The 20,427-nt window shown below is 36.1% G+C and overlaps 1 protein-coding gene across 1 annotated transcript; it reads right to left on the bottom strand.

The window, feature by feature from the left end:
• Window positions 1-731: 731 nt before the first annotated feature.
• Window positions 732-13,275, bottom strand: pxdc1b (PX domain containing 1b). The gene is made up of 5 exons (XM_032551064.1): window positions 12,816-13,275; window positions 4,613-4,704; window positions 3,883-4,000; window positions 3,671-3,782; window positions 732-3,080 (listed from the first exon to the last, which is right to left on the bottom strand). The coding sequence occupies exons 1-5, from the start codon at window positions 13,069-13,071 to the stop codon at window positions 2,957-2,959; spliced, it is 702 nt and encodes a 233-aa protein (XP_032406955.1). The 5' UTR covers window positions 13,072-13,275; the 3' UTR covers window positions 732-2,956.
• Window positions 13,276-20,427: the final 7,152 nt, after the last annotated feature.

The raw sequence follows: 20,427 nt of genomic DNA, 5'->3' as shown, positions 1-20,427 counted from the left end.
AATACCCATTATGAATACTGTAAGATGTCTTTATTTTATATATATATATATATATATATATATATATATATATATATATATATATATATATATATATATATATATATATATATATATTGCCATAGAGCATCTGATGTCAATTTTTTATTTATTTATAACTTTCGATGTTATCCTGATCTGATCTGTTTCTAGTTTTGTGGTTCCAGACACTTAATTTTTGTACTGAATTTTTCTAACTTAAGAAAAAAAAACGTTGGACTAGTGATAATATAATTTGGAAAGTCCATTGGTTAGTTTTTTCATTAGTTTGTTACATAGCTAGTTAAACTGTATTTAATTGACCTTTTAGTATTTGTTGTTGTTGTTGTTGTTGTTGTTAATTGTGGGTCTATTTGTACCTTCTGTATTCTGAGTTATTTCACCACACATGCTCTTCTTAGATATTTTTTAAAAAGGAATGAGTGACGATCACTACTGATATCGGCCACAAGGTGTCCCTCTAAACTAGCTGACTAAAGTGTCAGCCTACTAAGTATTTGGAACATAAAATAAAATTCTGCATCCATGAGATTTCAGTAGGTCCTTTATGATTTAAAACAACCAACAAGCTATAGTAAACTGATAGCTAAATAATATTACAAATGTGGTTCATTGCAGAAATTATTTGAATGAGCTTTCCTCATCAGTACAAATTGACCCTATATTCTTTATTATTGTGTATTACTCATAAATAACAAAAACAAGTAACATGATTTATTGAAAACATATTTATTTGTCAGATAAAATCTCTGAGTGATAATCTGAATCTAACACTGAATTGTTTCAAGGTTATTAAACAACTTAATAATTAGTTAACTTCATTATAATATATTTACACTGCAAACGATCTCCTCAAATGAGACACAATGAAAGCAAACAATAACATGATAGAGAATTGTTTGATTCACAGAAAGTGGCTGAACATTACATATGTATTCTTGTTATATTATATTCCATCTTGCTTTAATTACTCTTAAACACACAGCTGGCACGTTAGACATTGATATGTGTCAAAATACCACAAAAATTGAAGTACCAGCAAATTGTTCCTCATTTCCTTTGTTACATTGCACTTCTTCAGTACAACTGCAGTCACAACTTCATGCACTGAGGAAGCAAAAGCATCTGAAATTAACTTTCTAACTGACTTACAAGTTTTAAAAATGAAACTTTTTGGTCCTGAAATGGTTTCTAACAGACCTTTGCAAAACAAAAATGTAGGTAATGTGCTGCTTCAGAAGATAATCTGACTAAAAAATAAGGGATGTTGTTGTGTCTCAACCTTAAAAGAGCTTCACTTTCTCACGGGGGTGAATAGAGATCAAGACTGAGCAGCTACATGGACTGATGCGGAGGACATGCTCCCGGCTCATGTGCCAAGTATGTGAATGCTTTTGTAATTGCTGTGGCAGAAACCTGGGCACAAGCTGTTAGCTTACATAGAAACGAAAACATCTAAAACAACCCAAATACAATGCTCCTTTGAGCTTTCAGAACTGTAAGGGTCTTCTTTATAGTGACAGGAGGACCAATAAAGATCTTTTTTCCATACCTTCAAACAAGCAAAGTGATTTGTCTTTTTCATATAAAGAAAAGTCTTGTTTAGCCGTCCCAGGCCAAGCTGCAGACTCCCACGCTCAAATGAAGCTGACTGAGCAAACTCATGTCAAGTCACAGGGCGGGACAGAAATGACTTCAGCAGGGCTGGAAAACAAAGCTTCCTTTTCCTCGCTTCAACCGCAACAACAGCACTGAAGTGGTTTAGCTTTCAGGATTAGGGCTCACATTCATTGCATTATTCGTTACATCCAATAAACACAACAACACATGTACATTTTATCACTAAGACAAAAGGAAAAATTCAAGTCAGAAACACCTTCTGACTTTGGAAAGAAAATGATTATTTTCAGCAATATTATGAAGTGAGTATGTATTTCGGGTGACTGTGCTAAGGGCTTAGGCTGAGCTGAAGAAACTCCAACAGGGGAAAATTATTTGTTGGATTTATTGTAAAAGGAAGCTGCTGTATCCTGAAGATCATGGGTGTATGAGAGTTAAGTGGGGGTAAATCACAATACTATGTAGAACATTTAATACTGATCTCAATGATTTCAATGTAATGTACTTTTGTACTTGAAATTGGTACCATAACATGCCTAATTTTAAATGATTAGTGTCAATATCAGGACCAAAAATTAGATTGTTGCATCCCTAACTTTCCCGCAAAGGTTTGTCCCAGAAAAGGATTCCATTTTCTTCCATAAGGTTTAGTGGCATCCAAACAAATTCAGTTTGGGTTAACTAGGATCTTGGAGTGCTTGACATGTTAGAAAAACATTTGTGCAATCACATCTATCACAGTGAAAACAGGTGAAAATACAACTTTTTTTCTAAGACGATGTTTTGAGAGAAGTCATGTAGGTGGAGAGCAAACAATGAATTCCATCACGAATGTCTTAGCAAAGCAGGTTAGTGGTTTAAAAGTGCAATCCAGAAAGGATAAAACAGCCCAGTCAATAAAATGGATTGCTGGTCAATTACATTAACACTGAATGGTCCAATAAATTACAGCTGTACTGAAACTTCAACTGATGTGTGGTTCCCCCAACCTGATGTTTACTACAAATGCTGATCGGTTTTAGTCCTGTTAAAGTGGATGATAGCATCTTAAGGAAATGTCTTAGTCTAGCTGAAACCATCAGATCTGTAACACTTATGATAAAGAGTTAGGAATCCAAATGAGGCACACTGGTGATGTCCCATAAAGGGAATGAAGTGGTGATGTTGCGGCATTCTTCCAAAGTTCACCAACTCAGGAAACTGTTGCATTCAGGAGCAGCAGCATTGAACTGGAGCAGCTATGTGCAGAGTTGCATAGTTCAGTTCAGCTGAAGGAGAAATATCCATCCACAAGTGTTCATTCCAGGATGTCTGTTTCAAATGGGACCAGATGGTAGTAGGAGAGGTTGGTGACATACGCTTCTGTTTCCTCCTCGCACACGTCTGCTTCCATTGGCAAAAATTCTGTTCCGTCTTCGTACCTGTGGGAAAAACCCAAAACAAGTCTGGTCAAAAGTTTACACTCATCATTAGAAGAAAATGTCATATTTATTGTGGGCTTTTAATAAGTTATTTAAACAGTTCTTCTTGTAGAGTTCATTGACAGTATGAAAAATTATTTTTGATGAACTTCTTAAATATTAAAACATGTATATGGATATATATTTGAAAATATAGGTATAATTTTAACTGTAAGAAGTAAATTGTGACATTTTGACCCCATTCTTATTTTTCAAAAGCTGCTTTGTGGCAAGTACCAATTGGAATGTGTTCTGCTTTTGCTTCCTACACAAAGAAGGAAGGAAGAGGTGTAGAGACAGACTTCCTGTAATGCACGAAAGCAGTGGATAGTCGCATTAAAAGACTTCATCACTCAACAACTCAGAAGCAAATATGGAAATAGTAGGATTTGTGGAAAAGTACCAAATTTAGTAGTAAAAAAAAACTTGATGCAAAATTGACACAATCTTACTTAAAAGTTAGCTCAACAATGATATGATAAATGTGTTTTTTCATGCACAGAGTATTTCTAAGCTTATTTTACAAAGTAACCTGAAAGCTTAATACTCACGTGTGCTCTCCAGAGTCTGTGGACGACGGTCTTTCTTTTTCCTCTGGTATACTATCATCAAATACAATAGTTTCTGTGTTGGCCAGACAAAATCCGTTCGATCGCATGATTTCTGAAAGGTACAGAGTGCAGCATTGCATCATATGTGAACTTATCAAAGGCTGGGGGATGAAATCAGTTCATTGATCGATATGTTCCACATGGACATGTACCTGATATGTTGATTGGACTCTGAAAGCACGGCTGGATTCTGTGAACTTTGTCATTCCTTAGCACCTGGTCCAGCGGCGAGCGTTCAAAGAAAGTCAACATCACCTCCGACCTGGAAAACTGGAGGAGGAATGTTTTTAGACTCTGGAACATCAATTGTACTGACATGAAATGAAAGATCACAAAAACACATTGAGAATGTCTTTAACATTGCATGCTAAATAAATACAAGCATCATCAACTAAAACAAAAAGTTTATGTCAACATTTGTCTTGTCATAATTCTCTACCTTTTTTTATTTGTGTTGTTCATTATTCTGTTTTACTAATATTTTATGTAACCCAGAGTTTTAAACCCTGTCAAAAAGACGAAGCAAGACCTTTTAAATAATAATGAATATTACTGTTGCATCTTCTTAAGGTTTTACTGTTGTTTTCATTTTAAATTTTTTGATTTTATCTGTCGAAATATCATCTTTAAAAGATAAAGTGATAAAGTGATAACTCTAGGTACCCTGGTGGTGGTTATGTGATGCAGTTTTAATGATTTAATCCTCTAATTATACACCAGTATGTTATTTATTTAGTCAAAGGAATTTGGGCAAGAGGGTTTGTTGTAGCTATTTGACTGTGGTATCTCTCTGACCCTGCTCCCTCCATTTTATGGCATAATTATGAATAGTGTTTCTTGTCACACTACAAATATACTGACAGTTTTAATTAAATTACTAACCTTGCATGGCATGTTGATGGCATTCTTTAGAAGTCTTTCCACCTCATTCAACTTCTCCTCAATGTCATGTGCATCTTTGATTTTTACCAGACCTGCAAAACAGAAAAAATGAATATATATCCGAAAAATCAGTCTCTCCCTGTCTGCCAATTAATGCTTTGTAGAAGTGAAACCAAGGATATAAAGATGGAGGTGCTAATGACAAAAATATTTAGCAATTTGGATATCTGGACATTTTTCTTATCTTGGGAAAATTATGTGAAAAATATTTAGAATATGGACTTTCATTCTTAGCTTCTGTATACAAATATGAAGGCCAGCAATAATGTTTATTTGGTAGCTTAATGCATGTAAGTGGTATGATCATGATTAAGGTAGTCACATTATATTGCTAAGATTAGTACAGCATATTTTTCTTTAAATGTGTATACTAGTATATTATAAATTGTCAGAATCCAAATGTTTTTGCAAAGTCAGTTGCTGAGGGATTTGCTCCCTGTATGGATTTATCCATCTACCTCTCAGTAATGCAATGTACAGAAACCTTTAATCTACAAAGAAACTGCTAAAATTGAAATGTCAAGCACAACTATTTTTGTACTTTGACAATTAATCATGGCTGTTGCTGTGACCTTTTTACTGAAACGGAGCGTTAGCTATCTGCAAAGTCAGGACATAGCACTCGGAAAAGTTCGATTTTTTTAAAAAGGTCAATCTAGATGCATAAAAGAAGTGGCCAAGCTTTTATTAAAGTAACCTTTTCCTTAACAATGCTGCGTGGTACCTGCTCTTGCAACAGGAGCACAAGAAACTCCATAAGGTGTTGCTATAAAATTACTGTGTAACCACTGGCATTTGTTTAACAGCACATAATAACACAGAACGGTAATAACAGATGCTGCATACCAAAGACTGTGATAATTTAAGTCTTGAACAAAAGAGGGAATGCATATTTGGAAGGCAGTGGGTGGATAAATATCATCCTGTTTGGTGATATGAGGCTGCCACCCCTCAGACTGGGAGATCAGGGAGACGTCATTTACTGCCATGTCGACAGAAAGGGATGTGGTGAGAAGTATGAAGAACAAATACTGAGGTCAAACTGATGAGGCTCTGTCTCATCTAAACAACATAAACAAAACAGGCACTGTTGCATAGAAGAACTGGTGCTATGTGCACCCACAGCTTCAACCATTTAAAGTGATTGCATCATTCTCAGGGGGTTGAAGAATCACTGGATGGTTAAATCCTCAAACATTTAGAGAATCGTAATGCCCAGAAGTTTTTCTTAACAAGGAGTCTTAAAAATGTGTTTGCCTGGATTGGACCGGTTGACAATATCAATGTACAAGCTTTATAAAGTTAAAAAGATTATCATTAACAATTCCAAATATTTATAGCTCATTAATAAGATACAGATAATGCTGGAAAGTTTCTGTTGTTCTGTGGACACATTTAGAACAACAGCTGATGAACTGGCTGAAAGAAAACGCCACCACGTTTTATTGTAGCTATGGTTACGAAAAACATGGACAGTCACTGAGAGGAAACTGAAGGACAGCCATTGCTCTTATTAAGATATATGCTTCATTATTTAGTCAGTGTGTGATTCACATCAGCTGATTACTGTAAAATGTGTGTCCCAGGTTTGTACAGTGGTAGAGGACAGAGAGAAGTTTTAAACCACATAAGAAGAAGAAAATTCCCACTGAAGATGGTATGTTCAGTGTTCCTGGAAACACCATCTGCACCACTTCTTTTGCTACGCTTGCAATTAGCACAATACAAGACGGAAGTCAATTATGTTTTCCAAACAAGCTTAGATTTTCTAGTCATCCAGTTATCCTTCAAAAATTGTCTTCAGAAAAAATGCCATAGCAAATCTGTCTTGTTTTTCCAACTAAAATGCTTGAGACCATTTCCTTCAATTTCCCATTTAAGTGTCTATTTCCTGCGTGGACTTCCTGTCTTCCTGATGTTATGTTGTAACTCATTATGAAACGCTCTCCAAGACTGTTCACTTAGATTTGCTGGCCTTGAAGATGACAAGAGCTTAAAGACGTTTCCTTTTAGCTGCTAGTAAGTTTTGGGTAGAATCAAGAGACTGCCTTGTTTGAAGATAAAAAAGAAATTATTATTATTATTAGGATTATAATACATAATCAAACACACTGTAACAAATGGCTGTAAAAACTACAGCAAGAAAATACAATAAGGTGGCTGGGTTTTGAAAATACAGCTCTTTACTGTGATCTGAAATGCGTATGGAAAGTATATGGACGTGATTGGACCGCTGGATCACGTACGGAAATTTACAGCTGTACTGTAAATTTTTAATGTACAGTTGCATTGTGGGATACTTAACGGCTGGAGGCGAACTTTCACGGGTTAGAGGGCAGCACATTTAAACTTTTAAAAGCTAGCAAAGTATGCAGTTTCATGAACTACTGTAAAATGACAACTTTTTTGCAATTATGTTACAGGACTTCTGTAATTTTATTATGATAAAAATGTGATGAAATCACAGTAACCATGTTATATAATTACTGTGTTATTTAAAAGAAATTACAGTAAGATAGTAATTAAAAAAATACAGTAAACCTGCAATAAAATTACAGTAAAACTGTAACAAAATTACAGAAAAACTCTAATAGAATTATAGTAAGGCTACTGTAAAAAGAATTACAGTAAGGTTACTGTAAAGTTACTGTAATTTCTTTATTGTAAAAATTACAGTAACTGGCTGGCAACCCTGCTGCCAGTTAGTTACTGTAAATTCAACAGTGACTTTTTTACAGTGCATTTGAGCTCAGAAATGTCAAATTCATCTTTAAACAGAGAGCTTAAAAGAAGATGTTGTAAGAGCCACAATCACCATCTGTGAGGATCTGATAAGCATATGTCAGCAGTTTAGCACATAATCACTCAACCACCAACACGTAGCAGTTTGTTCAGCATGTTATTTCTTAATATCGCCGTCAACAAGCTGACAACACTATTCTGTAAACATCTTCATCCAGGGCAGCTATTAAACCTGCTGCTGCGTACTCTCATTTATTAGATACACTTGCATTCTTTAAGTGAAACTCTAAAATGTTTTCATTATATGCAATGAATTGTTTGTACATAAAATGTATTTTAAACACATGTAATCATTTCACAGGATGAAATTGTTTTTTAAATTCAGAATTTAATCTTATTATGAATATTTTTAGATCATTCTAATAGAAAGAAAGTGGTTAACCTTCATAAAAAATAAAACAACATAAGAGCAGCCTGGAATCTCACAAAAACATCATTATTTATTTTTAAAGGCTATTTGTAGAGGGCAGTACCACAGAATCTTCTTTAAGAACAGTTTGTTAATACCAGAATAACCTAATAGTTTGCTAAAATGCTCAAAAACAGCAAGTAAATTACTGTTCATCAAACCTAAACCATTTTAATTGTTTAGGACTGATGAACCTAACAATTCATCAGTTTTTGATTTGTGGGAAGCAGTGACCGAGTTGGATTTTTAATTATACCTATTTCACATGAACTATGAGCAATCGAGTCCAATTAATGTTTACACTGAGGTCACATGTACACACCAGGCTAAAAATGGCCAGTGCCCCTCCTCTCTCAGCCACTCTCTAAATCTCTTTCTCATCATGACATCAGTCTGAAAAGCTCTACACGCCTTCTTTGTTGCCCGGGTGCTTCACAGTTACAGGAAAACATGACTGCAGCTTGAAAGTCGACTGGGAAAGGACCGTCAATCTAAACAACGCTCGAGGCACGCACATGAAATACTGAATGTGAAAGAATGTAATTAAACCCGTCTTGTTTGGAATACTGGTGACTTGTTGAAGCGACCCTGAATTACTGAAGTAGCTAAACATCTGCCTCAACTATCAACAGTATCCATTGACAGAGTTCCTACACCCTTCATGAAAAAATTCCAAACTTTTCAATACTCTACATTTAATTCAGAATACTAAAGATGGTCACAATATTTCTACAGTGAAAAGCTGCTGTTTTAAATATGGAGCATTTTATGTTCTGCTGCCAGTCTTGGCCAGGATTCTCTGGCAAAAGAGATTTTTATTCTCAGTGGGGATTTTCTTGGTGAAAAAGAAGTTAATAACAAAAATGGAAAAGCAAGAAACTCCAAAGAAAGGAAAGACACAAGAATAAAGAAGGAAAATACAAGGAAATAAGAGAGTTTGGAGACATTAAAAGGACAAAGGAAGAAATGACACAAGAAAAGAAAGAACAACGAGAGGCAGAAGATGGGGAAAAAAGAAAGACAAGAAAGAAACACATAGGAAATAGAAAGGAAGGACATAAAAAGTAATTAAGGGAAGAAAAAACTACTTTCTTCTAGGGAGGATAAATGGAAAGAAAGATGGAAGGTTATAACAAAAGGAAGAAGGAAGGATATTAGAAAGGACAAGAGGTAGGAGACAGGGAAAGGAGAATGAAGAACACAGGGAATGATAGGAAGGCAGAAGAATAGAAAGGAGGAACGCAGAAAAGGGAGCAAGGAAGAATAGGAAAGGAGGTAGGAAGCAGGACAAAAGAAGATGGGCTGAGAGAAAGCCTTTCTCTTCTTATGTTGGAAAGACAGAAGGAAGAAAAGGAAAAAGAAAGGAGGAAAAGAGTTGAGGGCACAAGAAAGAAAAGAAGGACATGAGGGAGGGAGAAAGATCAGACCTTTAGACGTTTATATTAATATATAAATAAGGCCTTTAATTATTCTAATTCTAATTAAAAAATGCTTTATTTATTCAAAAGGAAAATTAAATCAATAACACTCTTGTTTTCTTAATCCAAATTTATTCAAACCTGGAAAAACTTCAATCAAATCTTATATAAACTCTTCCAGACTTTCCTAGACTACATGAACCTGGCATTTACTGTTCAGCTGTGATCTGGATAAGAGGTGTGACGGACAAAATAAAGAAGCAAAGTTAGTCATGTGACCCAGAACGCCTCTTCCCAAAATACACCAAACACTACAGGGGAAGAGGGAAGCCAGTGAGCTGTCAACAACTCTGTCAGCTCTTTCAGGCAGGAAGCAGAGCTTTTTCAGCCTCCACTGAAGGGATGTTTCCGAAACACTTGCATCGGCGGGGTACAGAGACAAAAGGGAAGTGCAGAGGAAACTCAAACACTGAATAAATAGGAAACTCTGCCAAATCTGAGGCAACTCTAGCATAGAACCACCCAAGGCTGAAAATACTGAGGGCTAAGGGTCCAACACAGAGATGTCACAAACTGGTCTATAGAAAACAATACTTTAAACCAGGGGTCTCAAAGTTTTTAGATGTGCCACAGGTACAAAACACTGGAATGAAATGACTTAATGACCTCCTCCTTGTGTAGATCAGTTTTCCAGAGCCTTAATGACCTAATTATTCTGTTCAGGTGTGGTGCAGCAGAGGCACATCTAAAAGTTGCAGGACTGCGGCCCTCCAGGACTGGAGTTTGAGACCCCTGCTTTAAACTCTGTTATTCAAGCTGAAGTAGCAGAACAGAAAAGTTTGGTTTACCATACAGAATTTTTTCTCATGCAAAGTTATTTTTTCTGTATGAACAGCAATATATCACATGTCTTTCAGGTTTGATGACATTTATTTAAGTGGTACAACAACTTCTGTTTCATTTTCTTCCAAAAGCAAATTATTCCTAAGTTCCCTTTGAACTGATCCTTGGTGGCATTTTAGCACAAAATAGTAATTTACTTGATAGGCTTTTAGGGGATATGATGGTTTTACTTGAATTCTGAGAACAAAATGCTTCTCTGAACTTCTGTACTTAGAGCAAATCAGAGCTTTCAGGTAAAAACCCAGATTAATGCATCAAAACTAAGAAATCCCACAATTTCCTTTCAATGAACACATCACCCAACAGCCTGTGCAAAGGCTATGGACATTTATTATGACGCATAAAGATGGAGGGATTTATAATTGCATTCAGAACGACTATCTCTAACAATGACCTAGAAGCACATTTTTCTTTCTCTTCCGTGTTACCTAGATAATGCTTTTATCTATTTTTGACTTATATGAGTATCTAACAACTTCAAAGTAAAAGATGAACAAGATCGAAATATAAAAATACAGTTTGATAAGGTGCCCTGATATGACTTTAATGTGCTTTAATAAGCACAACCTAGAAACACATCCCGTACAGCCACAAAAGCCGCAGAACATATTTTGCTTTAAATATGTTGCAATATAACAGAAACATGCTGTCTGACCTGCAACAGGGCTGCTGCAAACACATCCTGAAGAAGAACTTGTTGATCATTAACTTGTTCAAACAGACTGATGTAAATGCTATCTATAAGCAGCTCAGAGTAACCTCAAAGCCTCAAGAAATATATCCACTATTGAACATATAATCATCCTTTTGAATTTATATAATAACCCCTAGGAGTCTATATGTGGTGCATAGAAAAAGTATTCACAGCCGGGGTTTTTTTTTTTTACCAGTGTGATTAATCCACACAAAGTAGTGCATAATTGTGAAGCGAAAGGAAAATTATTCCTGTGCATTTGCCTTCAGGCTCCCTGAGTTAATAGAAGCACTTTTTGCTACAGTAGCAGCAGCAACACTTGACTCTACAGAAATTTCCTACCCATTCTTTAGAAAGCTGCTAAAACTCACTCAGGTTGGATGGAGAGCATCTCTGAGCATATTTTCAAATCCAACTGGAGATTCAAGATTGCATAATCAGTTTGGACACTTATTAGCCCATCAAAACATATGAATTTGTTTTGATCTATTCTGTTAAGCGAAAAGTTTCATTCTTGTCTCACCTAACAAGAACATCTACTTCCACATGTTTGCTATGTTCCCTGTATGGCTTGTAGCAAACTTTAAAAGGGACCTCTTGTGGCGTGTATCTCTAGAAAATTCAAATAGAGTAAATGACTAATTGTTGCCGTCAAATTCTGCCACAAACACGGCAGATCACCACAAGTCCTCCAGAGTTCCCAGTGGTATTTTTCTTCCACTTCCTTCCGGTGGCCTACCACATTAAAATCCTATTAAATGCATTGAAGTTTGACCCTACAACATGGTAACAAGTTTGAGACTTTGCAAGTCTGTGCAGAAGGTGTTGAAGCTGAAAAAAACCCATACATTTTGAAATGATTTCCACAGCTGTTCTTCAGTCAAACAAAAGAAAAAAAGGTGAAATCCAAAACAACAGCTGTTGCACTGTCTGAGGCAGAATCATGAATATCCAAAGAATTGTACTGTTCAATTAAATGCCGATTTCTGGAAAAGAGACTTGAACGTTGCAGATAGCTCAAAAAGGGAAAAGTCCTGCATGTAAGATTTCTACAATGCAGGAGAGATGCTAGAAAGTTTTCTAAGGGTTGCAGGGTGGGGTCCCACTGAAAACTTTGGGGAGATTAACCAAAAATAGAAGCTAAAACAGAATGAGTGTGATATGACTTATCATCTTTCTCCAAGATGGGAAAGATGTCACATCCTATTCGTGGATGCTCTCTTTGCAACTCAGAAAATAGAAGGATTTCATCTGCCATCTTATGGATAACTATTACTAGTAACACAAACCAAATTATGCATTGATTTTAAAAGCAGTAAGGCAGTGGGCTGCTTAATTTTCACCACTATGTGTGCTAATACCCCACCACTGTCCTGAGATCTCATATGCTTGGCAGCCATATTGGATGCAAAACTCAGGGTTGTTTTGTGGGCTTTGACTTTCCCAGTCAGACTTCCGACTCTTGTACTTCTGTCAGAATTTCGAAAATCCAGCTTAAAAATACAAAGAGAACCCACTCTTATCATCCTGTAGGCTATTTAATAAACACTGAAACATTGGACTTAGGGAATCAGCTCCTGATGCAGGCATGTGGTGGATTTTTTTCTTTCCATTAAAAAGCCATCAAACTCAGTCAATCTATATTGACTATATATATAAGAAATTGGCTATACATACTTACAATTTTAATCATAATACAATTATAATGTTTTGATACTTCTTTCATTATGTCTGATTATCTTTTGAGAGATACCTTGGTTGGATGAACATGCATAATATCATTCAAAAGGTAACATTTGTAAAAGTTCGCATTCATTTAGCGCATTTTTCTCTATCAGTCTAACATCCAGCTTTAATAAAAAAAGTGTCTGTCATCATTTCCTGTCTGTCTCAATCTGTTTCTCCCATCTTACCGACCTTCTATCAGCGGAGATTTAGATAAGTCCTTTCTGTCCTCCGGAAAGGACTTCAGCAGTCTCTTAAAGAGCCGCCCCAGGTCGGAATAACTCCGATGCAAGTATAAAATGTTCCTGTCGGACCACTCGGTTCGGATCTCGAAGAACTCCTCTTCCTCTCCGCGCTGGCTGATGATGAGCCTCCGGATCCCGTTAACCCAGCAGTCCCGGACAAACATGTTGACCAGAGACGTGCCTTCAAACACGGCCGATGCCATCCCGCCCTTCAGGCGTTTAAGTCCGGCATGCCGGGGCTGCTGCCGCAGGGGGCTGTGGTGGAGGTGACCAGCTCCGAAACCGAAACGCTGCGCCGGAGGAGGAAAAGACAACTTGGGGAAGTTTTCCGTCTGCCCTCTGAGAGCGTCGGACAGCTGCAGCAGAGAGAGAGAGAGAGGAGCGGCAGCAGGAGGAGCAGAAAGAGGAGGGTTTGCTCAGCCCATCAGTACTGTCAAACGTGGCATGACTTAGGGGAAAACACTCAACTGACTTCAGAGACTAATTTAGCGCCTCTGCGAAGCTGATTTAAATAGCCAATTTTAGTCACTTGAAAAAAAAAGCCGAAGATGTGAGTCATTTGATTTTTTGTGAATTTAAAATTATGATGTTAATTTTATAAGTGTAGTTATTCATTAAAATCGTAGTTTTGAGAAGGCAAAATTATGAGTCTTAAAATAATTCAGAAGAGAATCAGCCACAATTATGTATTTTAGTCATATTTAGTCATTTTATTCAGCTTCCTCCAGCCACTTGTTGATGTGCCCCTGAGCAAGGCGCTTATGTTGCCAACCGATCTGCGTGTTGGTATATTATGAATGTGTGTGCATTGTTGTGAGTGCGAGTGGCTGACTAGTGAAAGGTGCTTTAAACAATGGGGATGCCTATAGAATCACTTTAGAAATTATAGCATTGACTTTTAAAGAAGTCAATGAGTTTTACATTTTGACTTTCATTGTTAAAATATTTCAATTTTAAATCTCAATTTTATATGTGATATTCAGAACTATGAGATACAAAATTACTCTTTGACTCCTAGGAGTCACTATTGTGAGATAGAAAATTGTTTTTAATTAAAAAGCAAAAAGTATGCTTACATGTGTTTCATAATTAGAGCTTAAAAGAATAGAAATTCTGGCCTACTAAGGTAAATAGAAGTATAGAAGTATGCCTGCTAATAAATAAATGAATAAATAAAATAAAATTTTAAAAAATCTGAACAGAAAAAGAATATGACAAGTAACTATGGATTTAAAGACAAGATTAGGAGGTAAAAAGTCCAAATTTGATATTTAAAGTCATGATCATGAGGTACAAACTAGGAACCATGGGTTCCAAGTCAGCTTTTTACAGCCATAGTTTTAAGATAAAAAGTCATAATTTTTACTTCAGAAGACATAATTACTAAATTTAAAGCCAAAACAATGTGTTCTGTAGTCATGATTTTGATAATTAAAGTCATAATTATGAAATCTAAAAAACAAAATCATCACTTTGTATCCGTTGACTATGATTTGGGATTTTGTGTGTGACTTCCGATTTCCAGAACTTTGAAATGTAAAACAAAACAAAAAAAGACAAAAAAGATTAAAAGAAAGATAAGATATATTGCTTTAAGTGTATTGTTTGTTTCACCCACTTGTTTATAGTTTCCAGAGTTCAGAGAGTTTGAGCTTTCTGGATCCGCTGCCCGTTTTCCTCACTCCCTCCCTCTTTCCTTCCTCCCTCCTTGACAACAGGGTATAATTATGCAAGGAATGCAAAGACTGCACTGTCCATCTCCTTTTGCATTAAAAGGATGGTAGTATACCTTTCTCTCCTCTTAACCATGATAAGTTCTGCTAACTACTTATTAGCGACTGTTCATTTATTGCCTCTGCTCCAACTATAAACACAACCAGCTTTAAATTATGCGTTCTTTCCAGACAGCCAGTGGAGAGAGCTCCCAGAAGAGGCTGCTGAGGGTTTGTGGGGCCCAAAATCAACTTTTGGTTTGATTCAAACAGCTTATGTATTTTAGTTGTGCTGATCCTGTCTGAATATGATACTCTGGGATTTTCCTTTTGATTAAGGTCTCTCCATGTGTTCCCATTTCATTTCACTGACTCCTTAAAGTCTTTAAAAAAAACTCTGTGTTTTTCATGTTGTACTCCAAAATAAACAAAGTTGCATCAAAGCGTTGAAGAACAACGGCAATAAATGTACATTCATAAAAAACTCATAAATCTCAATAAACATACAAGAAATAATATGAATACAAAAACATTACAGTCTTTAAATAACACTATCTTAGTAAAAAAAAAAAAAAAAAGCCAAGAGTTTCTTTTTTTGCACAAGTCTAACAAGGATTGAGAAACTTTCCCTAATTTTGGAGCAGATTTCTAATTTGGATCTGAACTGGTAGCTTAACCACAGTACTCTTATTGTTGAATAATAATATAAAAGACCCTTGAAACACAGTATGATGGCACCAGATAGTTAATTTTCCTAAATGCTAACAATAACAATCCAATAAAACCTATAGCATTCAGCAGCTGACTGGACTTTTAATAAATTATTATTTCGAATTTTGAAATTCTGTTTTTCTGTATTGCTTTCCCCTATGCAACAGAAATGGGCTGAATACAAATATAAAGACTGAAAATGTGCCGTATAAATAAAATTACCTTACCTTACCTAACAATCAGTTATCTAGTATTCATGTTTTGACAGAGTAACCTAAAGAGAATTAGGGTGTCTCTGTATAGCTCCATTGAGCGGAGCACTTATATTTCACAGAGAGGAGAGCCAGGGACTAATAAAAGATCTTTACTGGAAGCTATGGTGGAGGCAAGAAATGACGATTCAGCTGTAATCAATGACTGTGGAGAGGGAAACTGTTCTAGTAAAAGCAGTTCATCTCAACACCCCACAGCACATATATGCACCTGCATACACTTAGTAGTAGCATTATGTGATGGAAAACTGTAAAACGGTGATGCTTAAATGGGGAAAAAGAAGCTCTGACAAGGCAAAGCACATGGTGAGCACTTAACATGCATCCTTGTGACGTTAAAGCTAACAGCTGATAAATCAAAACGTCCTCTGTAAAGTTTGACAATATCACATTCAAATGTTCCTTGGTCTCTTGTTACTTCAGATTGATAATGAAATGTTTTCACAGAAGGAATGTGTTGACATTAACAACATAAAAATATTCACACTATCTCTGCTGCACTGTGATGTTCTTGTTATTTTAAATCATAACAGGAGATGTAAGCGATTTCCTATTATATGTCCATCTGCATTTTGGCCTGTTTCTAAGCTGTCTGAATGATGTACACTAAAAAGGGTCTCAGTATCTTTGGACGAGATGCAAGATCACAGCATTCCTCCACTGTGTTTACACTGGGCATAATGTGCTTTTTCCACATATTCATACTTTTTGTCATGCCAGAGACACCTGGAGTGTTTGTCACCAAAACTCCCAGCTCTAAAAAGAGTTTATAAGTTTAATTTTGAAGTTGAAGTTTGCTCATTCCTCACATTTAGACATATGTATATAAATAAACTGAGCTAACTTGTTATTTATGGCTAAATCTTGGATTCAATTCCAGTCTTGTTTGTTGTAAATGTATTTTTTTTAATCTTTTATTTATTGCTCTTGCTGTATTAATAAGCAAAATTAGATAAGTAGCTAATTTCATATAAAGATCAACACATCTGTGACATATTGTGTCTTAGCCCAAAGGTAGTCATATATTATTTATCAAAAGTTCAACTTTTGACTTTTGAATTGGATTCTAAGACAGGATATTTGTTTAATTATGAATAATTAAACCTATATATAATTTGTTTGAATTAGGGATTTTTCAAAAAAATTTAATGTAAGCTTTGAATGTTGTAAAGTATTGGAGACCTTATTTGTTTTCTAAGCGGATGTTAGTAAGAATTTAACGATAGTACATTAAAAGCTTTATTAGGAATGTGCACAACCATCAATGGTGTTTGCAAAAGCTGAAATTATACAGTGGTGTGAAAAATCACAGTGATCCTCTCTAATAACAAGGCATCAGAGAGCTACACTGCACACTAAATTATTATGTGTTGGTTGAAGTGTGAGATTAAGTTTATATGTAAACTTTTACACAAGCATCTTAAAAATATAGATCAATGCTGTCCTGTCATCTGGCATGAGAACCTCGTCATTAACTGATAGTTTGTGCAGATTTGTGTTCAAGTTCTATTTCATTGACCGAGATTGCTCTGTATGCTCAGCAACATTGGTTTCCTACAAAAAGTAAAACAGATTTTGAGTCAAGCAATGAGAGGCATAAAAATTATTTGTTTTGTTTTAGCACCATCTTTTTTTACTGACAGACAAACTAAAATGCAAAATTTTGACTTCTCGATAACATGAAATGTGCCAGATGCTAACTTCAATCTTTATATTAGTTGGAAAATTTCCAAAGAGTTAAAACTGTGTCTATTTAAATTGCTCCTGAACTTGATAATTGGCCGATTCATATGCACATATCTCAAGCAACACCATGTTCAGCAGTAAAAACCAGTAGTCTGGATGAGCTGCACAGATCCACAACTCTGGTGAGAGAATGACTAGCCTGGTACTTTACAAATGAGAATTTGAACAACAAGCAGGAAGAAGAAAGCCATAAGTGTAAATAAAATCACAAAAAGAAGAAAAGGTGGAAAACCACCAATTATAAATGTACAGCCAAATGAAAGGAATGATTTAATGGCTATGTTTTATAATGGCCCAGTCAAAGTTCAATGGAGGATCTGTGGCACATCTTCATCCAACCTGACTAAACTAAGAACCAATTTCATAATTGTGCATCACTTTAGCTTGGCCTAACACAAAAGAATCTGAAGTTTTGTGGCTCCAACATGAAGACGTTCAAAAGGTATGAATTACCTTGGCGACTCTTTCACAGAGGACAAAGAACATCAGACACATATGCTGATCTGTATGATTATGTCACACAAGTAAACTGCCTTTGTAATATCAGAAAACCTCTTTTCCCCTCATGTAAGAAAAAAGATATGTGTGTTTGGAGCTGGGTTTTAGTCTGTGGTTTGGCCACATTGAAACAGTCAGCACATTTTACCTTCTTTCAAGATAGTTTCCTGGAAAGAGATTACGTGGTAAAATTCTGGTTGCCCACTTCTCCTCAAAAACCCCCTTTGCATAAATGTGCATCTCATATTACAAGTGTAATTGTTAAACCAAAAGAGGATGGAAGTTTTTTTATTTATTTATTTTGTTGATTTAGACCAGAGTCACTTTATATGAAGTCGGAGTTTGTTGGTAAAAGTTTCTCCCTTCGTTTGCAGCCATTCTCTAAATGTAAATCTGGAATCCTACCTCTTGCCTTAGTGTCTTATCCACGGATGGAACCTGAAAGAAACCTGCGCTTGCACCGGGAGAACAAGTAGATTTCAGCAGAATGACAGAAGGCTAGGAATCAAAGCCGTGGCCTTTTTGCTGCCAACAACTGTGCTGTAATTCAGTCCTGTTTTAACAAAACATCTGAATTTATGCTGAAAATAAATTACACACAGGTGAGGTTATTTGCTAATAAGGTAGTATTTAAAGGACATTTTTGCACACACTTGAATTTAGGGGTATTAGTTCAAATGGGTTTGAACTAATACCTGCACCTAAGATATTTTTTATCTATTAAAAAAAAATTAACTTTTTTTTTAGAATATTCCTTTATTGTCTATTACTTTGTGTTTATCCAAAACGCTAATAAAATGCATTGAAATTTGTGGTAGTGGTAGTTCATGGGGTATTAAAGCATCTGCAAGACATTTTAGAAAGTCTGTGAATTGGATCCTGAAAATATACCTGAAGGAAAATAAACTATTCAACTATTCTCTGTGAAATTAGAACTTAGTCATGAGGATTTGAAAACAGACTTGAACAACCGAGTTTCATTCACAGGGTATTTTTGAAGTATGATGGAGCTGAGGCTCAGTTATATCACCAACATTTGTGTTAATATCACTGACATGTAAACAAAGGCTTCTTGAGCCTTTTTTTTAACTTGACACTGCCTCACTTGTTATTGACTCCAGCACAAAGATCAACACATTCATCCAGTCTTTGGCCAGATCCTGGGGAGGCAGACTTCTCTTTGCAAAACCTGTGTATTTCCAGCATAAGATTGTAATTGATGACACCAGAAAGACAAGAAAACTGCTTGCTCATTCCTAAGCAAACGTAAATTTACCACCCTGACAAGGTCATATGCTTTGAGCGTACTTTAAGACCCAATTGTTCACCCTTATGTCAGCACCCATGCGCTCAGAAAACCAAACATTGGAGAGTCAATAAGTAAAAGTCAGAAAAGAAACAAAAACAAAGATGGACACATCTGTCAGAGGACAAAGAACATCTGCGTTGTATGGATGCATGCTTTGCGATGAATGGGCACAGCTTTGCTTAGGGGAAGCTGTAACTCTAAAGTTGCCCACACTCAAAGACAAAACCCACTGAGGAGTGCAGGGGCCAGGGTGACAGCGGCTTACCAAACTGCCTGAGTGTCTTTAACAGGCTCCATAATGGACTGTGGTTGTATTTGGTGAGCATCTGTTGGGCCCAGTGTTTTATGGCCCGGTCCCTATTGTGTCTGCAGTGATGCTTGACGAGTGGAGGCCCAATGACTTGAGACAGAGTGAATGTCTGATCGTTTATGCCCTCCTTATGGAAAAACGAGCTCCAGCACAAGTAATAAATCTGGTCTATGGCCTTCTTACATCAATGAATCTTTCCTTGTGGTCTTAGATTGAGGTTGAAAGGAAAGTTTTTGAGTTTTAGGATTAAAAATATTAAAACTAACACTAGAAAATTCCTTAAAGAATACATATTTTTGTGGTGGAAGTTGTTTTTCTATATATTGTATGACAAACAGAATGTTGATGCTTCCATTTAGAAAATTCAGATTTGGTTTGAAAAACAGTTTTAGAAAAACATCTGAGGATTTTCACAAGGCTAAGAGCTGGAGACTCCTGGTACTGTTTGCTGAATGCCAGAGTAATCATTTCTTGTTTCATATCTGGCTTCAAAAAGACCAAGAAACCTCTTGTCTGTCATAATTTTAAGTGGTGATAAAATGCACCCAAACAAAGAAGATGCAGAGGCGTTGAGTAGATTAAGGAATTTTACAGAAGAAGAATTTACTAAAATTTACAAGGACACTGGAAGAGATGAAATTCTGCTTTCAAACCAAAAGTGCGTGCTCTCAACTTATGGCAGTAAACTTCCCCCATACAAATCCTGATATTATCACATCAAAAAAGTAATTGTTGAGAAAACTCAAGCAGAGACTTGACATCTGCAGGTTGCATGTGGAAATGGCTTCCTGAAAGACTGAAGACATGGAAAACTGTTACTGCTGAATGTTGGCATGTTATTATTGACAATGTCTGCAAGCTGGCCGACTGTCAAAGAACTACTGGGACAAGGACAACAGATTGGATCTGCCCAAGGCTTGAAAGGGCTGTAAATCCATCAGCAATAAATCTTAATCCTGAAAAGTTTGGAAAAATCTCCTGTTTTTCTTTTTTTTAAATGT

This window comes from Xiphophorus hellerii, chromosome 21 (genome assembly GCF_003331165.1).
Source record: "Xiphophorus hellerii strain 12219 chromosome 21, Xiphophorus_hellerii-4.1, whole genome shotgun sequence".
NCBI classification, from domain to species: domain Eukaryota; kingdom Metazoa; phylum Chordata; class Actinopteri; order Cyprinodontiformes; family Poeciliidae; genus Xiphophorus; species Xiphophorus hellerii.
The sequence above is the reverse complement of the archived record's forward strand: the minus strand, read 5'-3'. Positions and strand labels throughout refer to the sequence as shown.

What these genes read in the sequence shown, in the direction of transcription:
- pxdc1b (XM_032551064.1), bottom strand. Translation starts at nt 13,071, where the DNA reads ATGGCATCGGCCGTGTTTGAAGGCACGTCTCTGGTCAACATGTTTGTC. An exon ending in TAAATCTCCGCTGATAGAAG is followed by an intron (nt 4,705 to 12,815) that starts GTCGGTAAGATG and finishes TCTGTTTTGCAG; the next exon opens with GTCTGGTAAAAATCAAAGAT. An exon ending in CCATCAACATGCCATGCAAG is followed by an intron (nt 4,001 to 4,612) that starts GTTAGTAATTTA and finishes TTCCTCCTCCAG; the next exon opens with TTTTCCAGGTCGGAGGTGAT.